The sequence below is a fragment of the Ursus americanus genome, chromosome 19, assembly GCF_024610735.1.
Source record: "Ursus americanus isolate L20-20 chromosome 19, mUrsAme1.1.p, whole genome shotgun sequence".
Lineage (NCBI taxonomy): Eukaryota > Metazoa > Chordata > Mammalia > Carnivora > Ursidae > Ursus > Ursus americanus.
In genome coordinates this window covers 39596538-39609752 of record NC_142145.1, presented here as the reverse complement: position 1 = coordinate 39609752, position 13215 = coordinate 39596538, and the positions used below count along the sequence as shown (strand labels likewise).

Sequence of the window (13215 nt, the reverse complement as noted above, 5' to 3'; positions counted from 1 at the left end):
AGCACTAAGATAGGATTTTTATATTATTTCCTCATTTATTCCTATTTTGTCTCCATTTTGTATGTAAGAAATCAGGCTTTTCTGACTTCCTAAGTTTACCTTGCTGGTGAGAACAAAGCTACAACTTGAATTCATGTCTTCCTGACTAGGAAGTCGTTGTGATACATTATATCACAATAACATATTATAAATCATTTGCTTTCCTGTCATGGAATGTTTGATTTATTTCCAATTATCCACATATTTAATGCCACTGAGATAAACATCCTTGCATGTATATGGGATCTTTGTGCTATTATCTTACTTCTTTAGGATAAATTCCTTTTATCGGATTTGACTGGTAATTTTGCACTGAAGCTTGTAGGTTGACACCCTCCCGCTGCCCTCCACCTCTCATGTTTTTTGTTTCTAGAAGTTTTCCAATTGGCCCTCTATCCATGGAAACACTTCTTCAACTGAAAACTCTTGATTTTCCCACATGTCTCTTTTGTTTCATTGGCCCCTTTGAATGTCCTGGCCATGCTAGTCACCCCATGAACATGACCTGTCACCCTACCTGATGTGGCTTCCACACAACAGCATAATGGTGCCAAACAGCTGCCACCTCATGGACAGTCACCAGACGCACATGCCGTTGGCCTCCCTGGTCCTATTTGTCTCTGGAGATTTGACGATTCCGACTTGCTTTTGGACTATACGCAATATAATTTGGATGCACCTTATTGGCTAGTCACATTTATGGAGCAAAATCAGTGAATTTTTATTGAGTGTTTACTAACTGTCGTGGTCCCACAATCCTCAGATTATGTCTCTGGTTCACCTGCATGTGGTGAGTGGGAACCGTGCAGTAAAGCACATTCTGAAATGGCTCATTTACTGCAAGTGTAGAATTTTACTAATCAGTGTGTTTCAGCTCTTTGGTACAATGCCAGCATTGAGTGCATCTCATATGAAGAAGGAAGCTGAAAATACTTCGGTGTCATAAACCTCCAAACCATCACATAGTCCCAGTTGGTAAATCCCTATCCATGGTTCTCAACCTTTAGAGGATGTACCAGTAGCCTAGGAAACTTACTGAAAAGTGAAGCCTTCCATCCTTCCTCCCTGTCATCCTTGTGATTCTGATTCCATAGGGGACCTTTATTTGGACAACACGACAGGTGACTGGATGCAGATGGTCTGTGAACCACACTCTAAAAAATAGTATTTTTTAGAGTATTGCTGAGTATTTCAGCAAACTTGTTCTAATCTTTGTCAACTGCAAAAGAAACAATACTCTGCTCTGTCCTCTCTCCTGCATCCTAACATAACGACGACGACAAAGAGGCAGCTAGTAGAAACTGCAGTTCTAAGCTCTCAGCTATGCCCGGATTTCCTGCTGGGGCACGAGGGTACAGGAGCTGAAGAATGGCACAACACAGTCCTTGACTTTCCCTTTGCACTGTCACTACCAACAGAGGGCCACCAGTGAGATTCTTCTGCTTAGTCTCATATACACAGAATTTAAAACATACCCAATGGGCTTGAAAGTCAAGTGTTATGTCCCAAAGCCCCGACACAGCACTATCCCTCTATAAAGTAAGATGTGCGTCTTCTTCAGTAAAATAAGCTCGCAGTGTTCTGCGTACGATACCAGCTATATGCAAAGCACTAGTTTTACCTTCATTTCCTGTCTTGCCAACACTGTTTTATGTGAAAACTCTGTGCCGTGGGTTTAAAATGCAGTTGGGTGATGCATTTATTAGCTCTATTTTAAACAGTGAAGCAAAAGTGACTTAAGCTGTTCTGTAGCTATGGGGAGGTGAGGACAGACGACCCACCTAGGAAGGAAAAACAGGATCTCACTTCCTAAGATTTCAGTTCTCAGACTGAAACCCAGACCCGGGACAGAGGAAATAAAAGAAGAAGGCATAACCAAACACCCAGAAGTGTAGCTGACTGGCTATTTACTAAGCCTTGCCCACCATTCACTGGGTGGGTCTGTTCCTTAAAACAGCAGACAGGTGTCTCTGCCTTCTGTGTTCTCCTGGCCACAGTAGCAGCTCACAGTGCAGTAGAGTCACTGCCTCCTGGACTCACAGCTACACGTGTGCCTCTTCCTTTCCTTTCCCAGCTTCTCTGTGGCCATGCACTTGAGCCCGTGCTGTCCTGCTCTGCATCAGAGGAAGCTCTGAGATCGGCACTTCTCTTGCTTCTGGTTTCTCAAGATACTTCTTGAAACAAGGCCTGACTCTCAACAGTTTAGAATTAACTGGGCTTTGGCAACCCATGAGAATCATTTCCTGAATTTCTAAGATACTAAGTGGCTCTTAGTTGCTTTTCATCAGTGACAGGAGGGTAGTTAGCCCTTTAGCAAAACTTTTTTTCACTAGTGTGAGGATATGCTGATAATGAGATGGTCACAAAAAAGATTTCCACATTGGCCAACGAGTTTCACATGGAGGAAAAAATGGCTCTTTTTAAAGTTTTTTTTTTAATCAAGTAAACTACTCCCAATGCAGGGCTTGAACTCATGACCCCAAGATCCAGAGCTCCATGCGCTACCAACTGAGCCAGCCAGGTGCCCTGGAAAAAAGTGGTTGTTGAAGCAAAGCTGCCGTCTAATCTCAGTCAGGTACCTATGTGAATTCATTCACCCATTCATATAATATACGGAAAGTCTACTGTTCTTTTTTTTTTTTTTTAAGACTTTATTTATTTGAGAGAAAGTAGGAGTGAGAGGCAGAGGGAGAAGCAGACTCCCTACTGAGCAGGGAGCCCAATGCGGGGCTCAATCCCTGGACCCTGGGATCATGACCTGAGCCAAAGGCAGATGCCTAACCGACTGAGCCACCCAGGCACACAGGAAAGTTCTGTTCTGCTGGGCACACAGTGGTGAAGATGACAAGAACCTTCGAGGACTACATTTCAATGTGGTATAGCTAGTTCTGAGAAGGTCAGGCAATTTTTGGAGGTAGGAAGGAATTAGCTAAACTGAACCACAATGTACAGATAGGATCTGCCACTCCTACCATCCCAAGGATTCCAAAACTTCATCACCTCTTGGAGCTTCAGTTATTCAAGGAGGTGGAAAATATGATAGCTATAGGCACAGAGAAGAAAAAACATTGGATTTTCAGAACGTTGCTGCCTAAGTCTGGTGTCAAGGCTTCAGTGTGGAGCCCAAGAAAAAGCTGGAGATGGAGACTGAAGAGGAAGCCGATAGTCAAAGTCATATTTTGCACAACACAATCAGGAAGAAGATAAAAACTAGCCGTAAGAGAAGAGATGCAAAAAATACAGCAGAAAATGATTTCAAGGATACACCAGATACAGACTCTATTGAACTAACAGTACGTCTCTGTTGAACTAGCTCCGTCCATTTCTTAGGGAAATCCCTCGAGGAGGCAAAACCTGGCAACTAGAAATCATATCTGTTTCTCATTTAAGTCTCAAGATTTATCACACTGATTTGTGGTTTATGGATAAGATGTAGCTTCCTGAGCACCAAGAATGAGAGACCTGGAAACAAGTATGAGCCATCAAGTTCTCAAAGGCCATCCCAGGTAAAATGCCAGTTAGGCCTTTGGGAAAGACAAATGGGAACATGATGGCAAGATGTCAGCTGTAAGATACAATGAGACTTGAGACTGAAGCTATAATTATCCCAACTTAGGCATTCTCTTCTCTTATGATAATAATAGCAGCTAATGTATACTCGATGTCCCTTCTACGCTAATTCTTTTAATGAATTAACTCTTTTAACTCTGACAACAAAACTATGAAATGGACTCCTACACACCCCTCAAATATAGGTCATCTAGTGGAGGAAACTAGACTCAAATTTAAGTGACTTCTCAAATCTCACAGCCAGTTAGGGTGGAGTTGGGATTTACAGCAAGGCACTCTCTGGAGTCTTTGTACTTTTAGGGTTACCCTGACTAAAGCCAACTGTCTTAAATTCCCCAGACAAGCAATTGCTTGTCTCTGAGACAAGCAACCTTCCAGCCAGGACAGAAGCCTAGGAAGGGCATGGCAGGAAGAATCTTAGGCATATATAACTTTTTATAGGGTTTTAGAATTAGTGCCCATTTTAAGCAGATGTTCTGCTTTCCATCCAATTGGAACTAATAGTTTTGTAGTATTTCAAAGTAGGCAATCCTTTGCAGATGCTTCAGAAATCTTTGCAGTATTTGTTCCGAACCATTCGATATACAAGACCCAGTCATCAGGTAATCATTATGAAAAGACATATTCTCAATTGACAAGCATTCTAAAGTAAAGCAAAACAAAACAGCTTTCAATTATCCTATTTTCTTAATTGATCTTTGTTAATAAGAATGGGTTGTACATGTGACATATTTTAAATCATTAGTATTATAGGAGTGCCTTTTAGGTGGACAACTCTATATGAATTTCATGCTTAAAAACCATTTTTTATTCAAGTGTCTTACAGCCACCTTAGGAACGGAGTTATATTATTATCCCCCATTTTATGATGAAATTAAAGGAAAACACACACAGACACAGACACAGACACAGAGAAACTATGCACCTTAACCAATATCCCCTATCATGACAACCTTTAGAACAGCAAAATTATATACATGTGGTGATAACAATGGACCAATGATCATCAAACTCTGAAATTCTGAAAAACGTAGAACACAATTCTAAAGAAGGGACTCGCTTCTCAAAGTAAGACAAATACAATCTTATAAGGTCATATCGGACACATGATTAACAAACTCACACTAACATTTTGAAACTACTTGATTTACTTTCTTATAACTAGCCATACACAACATGGTAGACACGATTTATTTAAAATAACTTTGAGAAACAGTATTTTTGACTGAACAATAATAAAACTATTACAAAGATAAACTGACTACTGAAGAAGATTAACCCAATGTTACTCTTTAAAAGTAACTGTCATAAGCCAAACTTGTGAATTTAAGATAGGCACATTATTAACAACTGTTACTATCAGAAATACATTTAAAATGTCCACATGGTTAGTATACATAGAAAATTCATTGACTGAAATCAACTGTGAAATCTGGCCTAGAATTTGGTTGGCTGTTAAGTTTAATTTTGTCTTATTGTTTCAAAATATAAATAGTTTGGCCCACTCTACATTTATTAAAAACTGTAATCTTAAAATACAAAAAAAAAAAAAAACCAAAAACTTCTCAAACACACAGATACGACTAGTCGTTTCATCTAAAAAGTTATAAAATACTTATTCCTGGAAAACTTTCACAACCCCTGTACCTCAAAGCTTATTTCAAATACCATCATTACTTCCCATTGAAAAACTATATCTTTGCATTGAAGATACGAACTATAAACATGCTATTATATTCTATGTGGATACTAACTAGCCACATTCCAATCTTAAATAGCCTTTTGTTCACACAGAATGTTGCATCTAATAAAAGCATGACTTACTTTCAGTTTCAATGGCAAAGTTAAAGTTCCTTTGTTGAGAAAATAATGAAGCAATGACCAAGATACTCGAAACAGTAACTAACGTCAATATTACACTGATTTCAAGAAACAGAGAATAATACACTTACGTAATACACAAACTCGCTTTAGAAGAGAGATGGCTTTTTAGAATATTTAGATTCTCCAACCCAAGTAGAAATTTAAAAAATAAAGAGAAGAGAAAGAGGAATAGTAAGAGAGAGAGACAGAGAGAGACCAAGGACCAAAACCCTGCAGAAGTAAAAATACATTTTTAAAGCAGTTTTTAAACTTAAACTTCGCTGACAAGGTGGGTAACAGAGAAACGTAGATTCAGTTCAGGATTTTATACAGAATAAAACATAGAAACTAAACTCCACCAAAATGGAATTGTATTAACAGTCAATGCCTGGCTGGGACTCTCCCTTTGCCTTAAAAAGAAAGGTAATGTTATCAGAATAAAACATTATCAAGAATGTAATGTACACGCTTTATAATGTTTAGGAGAAGAGCAGTTTTCAACCACCACACAAACGATTAATGAATTAGGTCAGTGAAGATAATGTTAAAGCAAGTTCTCTACAATTTTCTATTAGGTTATACTTTAAGTAGTGTATGACACACACTTGAGTTCATTACATTTTATTGCACTGTAAGTTGGCTATTGTCATTATGCCCAAATGTAAACAATAATGCAGACTTCCTTAATTTTTCTATCTCTAGGTCTCCTTGGGTGGAAGACAACTAATTAATAACTATGTAAAACTTGGGAAATTTGTATACATATTTACAGCATTTTTCTGTAAATATGCATTTGGCTAAAGAGATCCCATCGAAGTAAAGAGGGGAAAACCTGAAACATAGCATCTGCTATTTTTCAAAAAACCTGGCTTATAATGAAAAAAGCATGGGTGGGAGGGAGATAAAGCCACTGGCTTTTGTAGACTTCTTAGAATACACTCATCTCTTTATGCATGCTTCTGCTAGTGTCCTAAATTTGGGTTCCAAATGATCCAAAAATTCAAGCCCATCTTCTTCTTGTCGTTCACTGCAACAACCTATAGAGCCAGCCACCGATCCTTTGCCTTCGTAGTTGTACGTAAGGACATAGTCTGGAGCGTGTTTGTGCTTGTCATCCTGATTACACAGTTGCACCTTCTGCCAGGGGAGAAACACAATATATTTTATTATTATTATTTTAAACACCAAAACTTACTAACATAAAAATAATTGCTTTGATTTACCTTTCATTGTTTAATTTTTAATCAGAGTGTGTCCTCTAACGGATTCCTACATATAAAAAATGCACATGATTGGTCTATATCATAAATCATCTATAAATTCACTCTATAGCATGTTTCTAAAAACTCACATACGTGGCAGCAAGTATACGAGGGTTCATATTAGGTAATCATTAGTTTCCCTTTCAAAATCATGTCTAAAGTGAGATGCACCCATTAAACTGAACCCAAACTGTTGTGGGCTCAGATCTTTCCAGATTGGCTTAGTGACCATAAGGCTATGGTTGCCTTGCACCACCACGCTTCTGGTTTCTAAGATACGATTTGTCACATGGGGAATATTAATACAAAGTCGTGGAAAAAAATAATTTAAATATCATCACACAGATAACTTCTATATTTGAAAATTAAAAACACATAAACTGGGATAAAGATTCTTTTCCATTGTTTTACACCAAATAAAGAAGATATTTCATATCCAATAAATAAATAAATAATCATCTAACATTATTTCCGTAAGAATTAAAAACCAAACAAACTGAGAGGAAAATTAAACATCCACTTAATAGTGAGCATTACTAAATCAAAATTAAGGAAGACAACTTTACAATTAATAGATTAATAATTAACTGAAAACAAGGGTCAGGCCACTAAATTGAAGTAATGTAGAAAGCTGAAAAGAAATCAAAATAAATTTATAGGACACGCAGGAAAACTCACTTCACCAAGACGGGGCTGAGTGAAACTATGCCACTCGGAGTAAGTGTATCTGCAGTTGTCCACGTCCACGTGTCCTCCCCTGCAGGAATCCAGGGTGTGATGGTGCCCGGTCCCCCGGCACGATTCCAGGGTCTGGTGTCCGCCTTTCACCATTTCAATGGTCTCCTGCCCTCCATTTTTCGCTCCTGATCCCAGGGTACCACAAATCCCCTGAGCCGAACTGCCCACAGTATGTGCTGTGAAGCCATTTGTGGAACACTGAAAGGCAAACAATTTGCATATAGAGGTGAACAACAACAGCAACATGCAGATAATGCCATACATTTTTGGGTTAGGAGGTAAGCTCTCTGAGAGCAAGAACTAAATCTGTCTTGGCAATCCTGAGTACTTCATACAGCGTCCAATGCATCTGCAAACTGCAGCTGTCAAGCGGTCTACACCTTGAGACAAATCAGAAAGCTGAATGTATAGTCCTTCTTTAAAAACTTCCGAGACTGCTGTACAATGTCATTTTTGAAATCCTTCCAAAATCTCAAGGCTCAAAATCAGGATTCCGGTAGCAACATCTCACTTGAATTTACTGTGCTTGGTTTAAATTCACTCCCTTCACCCGACTAGAGCAGAAACAGAAATGATCGGTATTTTTATTCAGTGTCTAATGTCGTTCCCCTCAACTAAAACAAAAATAGAGAAAAAAGAGTTGCCATAAAAATCCCAGCGGGGATAATAAATCCTTGCGATCTCAATAAATACAAATAAATCAGCAAGGAAAATAAGAACACCAAAGCTCTGGCCACTAGTTTTCTATGCTGCGTTTTTCTAGGAAACCCTAAGTTTTATTTTTTTCCCAATACCTTCCTAGATGTCAACACACTTTTGTTTTCTAAATCCTGTTCTTATCATCATTATGCTCTTTGTAGGAAATGTGCGTGTTCCTCATCCATGTAGTAGGCTAGAAATTGAAGTTGGAGCTCTGTAGTCACTCGCTAGCACTGCCATTTCACATATTTGACCTCAGGCTTCCTTCTAACCCATATTAGAACCAGAAAGACTCCATTAAAGTTCTTCCCACACTGATCAAAGCTTGTAGTCATTTTATTGCTGTTGCCAGAAAAAAAATTAAAATAATTATGTTGATGATCCGTGAATAATTAAAATGAAATATTCTTACAGCACAAACAGCAGTTTCAATATATAAAAAAGACTGGACCTAAAGTTGAAGTCACGAAACATTTTAAGTAGAAATAATGAGATGCGGGGCGCCTGGGTGGCACAGTGGTTAGGTGTCTGCCTTCGGCTCAGGGTGTGATCCCGGCGTTATGGGATCGAGCCCCACATCAGGCTCCTCCGCTAGGAGCCTGCTTCTTCCTCTCCCACTCCCCCTGCTTGTGTTCCCTCTCTCGCTGGCTGTCTCTATCTCTGTCAAATAAATAAATAAAATCTTTAAAAAAAAAAAAAAAGAAAGAAAGAATGAGATGCTAAAGGATTTTTCTATTAAGTAACACCATACGACCACACTGAAAGGCCATACAGCACGATGAGAATCGACATCGTGTTACCTAGTCCCTAGGACCGATGAAACTGTATATATTGTCAGTTACCTGATTTCAAAAGAACTTTTCTCAGAAAAGATAATTATAGTTGTTTAGGCCAATTTGTCCTTCGTATTTATTTTAAAAAGAACAAACTACTTACTATTTTGTCATCTCCTGGAGCTTCTGTGTTTGACACAATGAGGTTCTGCTGGGCTAAATCATCAGGAAATACTTTGGGCTGCTTAGCTGCCCCAGTACCCCCACAGACTAAGGTAAACAGGATACCTGGAGGATGAGAGAAGTTACTTCAGTTGATCATAAAACAACGTGAATTTAAGATGACTGATACAAAGACAGCTTTCCAGAAAACGTAAATACGACGGCTTGTGGAGAAAGTCCACCCTAAACAGGTGTGCCACGAAGATGTCCTAACTGCTGTGTTTCTGAGCTGAATTTTATGTCGATGCTGCGACTAACACGAGAACAGTTCTTTCAATATATAAATTCAATATGTTGTGTTAAGCAGAAATAGAACTACGTACAAATGAACAGCCACAGATAGCAGTCCTGATTCTAAGAACGGGTCTTGAAAGTTATCGCAAAGGCTATTATCCGAGTTGGTGAAGGGACTTACAAAAGAGCAAGGCTATGCCCAACAATATTGCAAGGATGGCCCACTTTCCAAGTCTCACTTCTCCGTGGCCGGTCCGCGTATCTGTGCGAAGTGTGCAGTCATTTTCAGTAACACAGTTACATAACATAACGTTTAATGGAGTGATGAGGGACAGGCCGTGTCTATCTGTGACTCTGACAGGTACTCTGTATGTTCCAAATGGAAGGTCCTCCTGAAAGAAAAGACGAGCTGCCGTATCTGAAAGAAAATAAAACTGAGTGATAGAGAATGTCCCTGATTTCTCCCAGAGTTAGGATAGTCGCCATATTTCCCGACAAATGGATCTTCCTGATGGGAAGGCACCACAGCCGCAGGACGGAGAACGTGAGGGGACTGAGGAGTTCTCATCTACAGCAACGGTAAACACATTGCATACACAAGTTTCTCTCTGCTGCCTCTTACATAAACGTCCTTTGGCTTTTATAATAATATATTTTTCTGTCCATACACAAACCCTTCTTATCACAAGTGACAGGCGTGTTAAGACGCTGGTCTTTATCCTATGTTTGAAAATTTTTAATCTCACCATTCAGTGCAATTTTCTTGTATATGTGGCTCATTAGAGAGCAACTGTCTGAAATTCTGTATGTTCCCCCTTACTCTGTTTTCATATATTGTGCCAAACAAACATAAACAGTTGTGACTCACTGCAAGAGACTGATTCTGACAACTTCGAACATGGCTGACCTTGAACATAAGGGCAGGTGTGAGCTGTCCTAATGCTATACAGTCTCACAGTCCTATAGGACTCTGGGACCAACTGCAAACTTTTTATTTTTTTTAGGTCAAGGGTAGAAAATATCCAGGTCAATATCCAGTTCAGTCTTGGGTACAGATCCAAAGATAAAATACTATTCTGAATGTAAATGCCACATGCCCACGCCTAAGAATAATCCCTCTCCATTTAACTGGCCTAGTGTGACAGTCCCATGTATTTTTAGGGTGTTTGAAGCTCTAAATATAAATTTGGGTGTTTGGGGCGCCTGGGTGGCACAGCGGTTAAGCGTCTGCCTTCGGCTCAGGGCGTGACCCCGGCGTTCTGGGATCGAGCCCCACGTCAGGCTCTTCCGCTATGAGCCTGCTTCTTCCTCTCCCACTCCCCCTGCTTGTGTTCCCTCTCTTGCTGGCTGTCTCTATCTCTGTCAAATAAATAAATAAAATCTTAAAAAAAAAAAAATTGGGTGTTTGGGTAAATAAATCAGTAAGTCCATTTTAAAAGAAAGCATGGTTAACTTGGTAAGTCTATGCGTAAAAAATAATGAAAAGACTAACAAAACCAAAATGTATTACGTATAATGTGCTGTGGTCTGACGCATTCATTATTTTGTTTACTCCCCCAAATAATCCCATTTTACGTATGAGTAAATTAAGGCCCAAAGAGAATAAACAACATGGTCATATTTATATCACTAATAAACAGTGGAACCAGCTTTTAACATAGCCTATTCGACTTCAAAGACTCTTTGGGATACATTCTTCTTAACTTCGTGTTTCCCAGACTTTTGGGTTATTTCACAGATGAGTAGAACTTTAAGGTAACACGTTTTGACCGACATAATCCTGCCAATGTTTTACTCTATGAAGTAACAAAATTACTACCTCCTGTCACACGATCTAAAAAGAAATGTTATGACACCAAATCAGTAGAAAGGAGAAAATCTAAAAATAAGGTTAGTTCTTCCCAAGAAAGAACAGTTGATAACCTTACACACACACACACACACACACACACACACACCCCAGAATTTTGTTAATAAGACTGAAAAGGCTGTTAGTTCACAGCGCAGGATTTGGGACACAGGTCTTAACTCATCACTGTAGCTTCTATGCGTCCTTGTTTTCCTTCTCCCTTCCTGTTCCCCTTCCCTTGGCTTAGAATTTTGTGTTCTAATTTGTCATAAAAGAAAATGGAGGGGGCGCGTGGGTGGCACAGCGGTTAAGCATTTGCCTTCGGCTCAGGGTGTGATCCCGGCGTTATGGGATCGAGCCCCACGTCGGGCTCCTCCGCTGTGAGCCTGCTTCTTCCTCTCCCACTCCCCCTGCCTGTGTTCCCTCTCTCGCTGGCTGTCTCTATCTCTGTCAAATAAATAAATAAAATCTTTAAAAAAAAAAAGAAAAAAAAAAAGAAAATGGAGGAATATTCATTGGAAGTACGGGGTTGAAATTCACACTCAAGGACACTTTAAAGGCAAACCCACTCAATTTACAGCAGACTGTGAGTCGTGAAAGCTGGAGTGCTGGGTGACCAGGACTTCAGGCCCTGTGGGTAGGACAGTCAGGAGACCGAAGGGTTGAGAGCTGATGGAGGGAGTGATGCAGCTGGCAGGGCGAGAGAGCCCCTTCGTGTTTGTCATTCCTGTCACCATAGGTCCTCTCGTGGCTAAAGTCAGAAGTACAGGCTAAGAACTAAGTTGGTATTAACGGCATTTACGTACCGTTAATTTTTGTCAATCTCCACTTTCTTTCTATGTCTGAATCAGCATCACTGTCCAAACTGAAATCAAAGGGCGGGCCATTCGTAGGCCCATCAGGATCGACAGCAACAATATCCGCAGATGACATGACAGTTTTGCAGATTACCACTGTCTGTTTCGGTATAACTGGGCCACTATCGTTCACATCTTCGAGTATAATTCCCAGTGTCCCAGTACATGTTCTCCCATCTAGAAAAGTGGATGAAAAAATAGAATTTTTTAAATGTTCTGAGTTTTCACTAGGAAATTGTACATCGGAAAAAAGTAACATATAAATGGCAGTGACAAGCACAGTTGCAGGCTATGCCCTTAAAGAATGCTTAAAAAAAATGATCACTTTCAAATAGGTTGTGCTATCTGAAATAACTGCTATTCGATTTGTCATTCATTCACAAAATAGCTGCAAAAGCCATGGAAACTTTTACGGAGGTTACTTTTGACTGATGTTTCGAAAGGAGAACATATGACCAAGGGCACTTGTGGTGTACATACAAGCACAAGGAAGTCTGAGAAGGTGGGAAAGCACAGTATGCACGCCCATGTTCTAGACGTAACGAGGGGGACAGCAGATTGGCTGGAACTGACACCGCAGAGAAGAGCAAAGAGTCCTCGAAAGCCAACCTAAGGAGCCCGGAACTTCATATGCATATAGAAAGTGCGGAAGGTTTTAGAGCCGGGAAACCAAAAGGTAGAAGATATGGATTGGGAAGATGAGAGCAAAATAATACATAGAAACGTTTAAAGGGTGGTAAGACTCCAGAAACTCTAAACCAAACTAATCACAGTGGTTGCAGCCTAAGGAATGCATCTATCTCTATCTTTAATAAAGGTAACTACTTTGTACAGGGCACCGTACTGGAAAATCTAGGGGATTCAAAGACGAAGTGGACGTGGGTCCAGGCCATAAATCAGTCACACAGCTATAAAGCCTGAAACTGAACACAAACCCACGACTTGTGTCTCTAGACCACTTCTTCTTTCTGCTCAGTCTGGAGGCTTTGGGACATCAACGGTGGACAAGAAGATCCACAGACCTATGCTGCCTGCCGTCTGGGGCTGGGGCTTATGTGAAGCTGCCACCCTGGGAAAGCTGGAAGACCAGGCACGGCCTGCGGGCACAA

General features: G+C 40.0%; 1 protein-coding gene across 4 annotated transcripts in view; it reads right to left on the bottom strand.

The window, feature by feature from the left end:
• Positions 1–4390: 4390 nt before the first annotated feature.
• The window catches only part of DSC2 (desmocollin 2), a 35409-nt gene continuing 26584 nt past the window's right edge, over positions 4391–13215 (bottom strand). For 2 of the 4 annotated variants that reach the window (XM_087869904.1, XM_087869905.1), the window contains exons 12-17: positions 12056–12283; positions 9582–9818; positions 9108–9232; positions 7413–7670; positions 6696–6741; positions 6484–6609 (exon numbers count right to left, since the gene is read on the bottom strand). In XM_087869904.1, the coding sequence (XP_087726030.1) occupies positions 6706–6741; positions 7413–7670; positions 9108–9232; positions 9582–9818; positions 12056–12283 (884 nt within the window). In that variant the 3' untranslated portion in view covers positions 6484–6609; positions 6696–6705. Of the gene's footprint in view, positions 6610–6695; positions 6742–7412; positions 7671–9107; positions 9233–9581; positions 9819–12055; positions 12284–13215 lie in introns of all 4 variants that reach the window. The other 2 variants (XM_045781933.2, XM_087869903.1) reach the window with 1 other exon arrangement.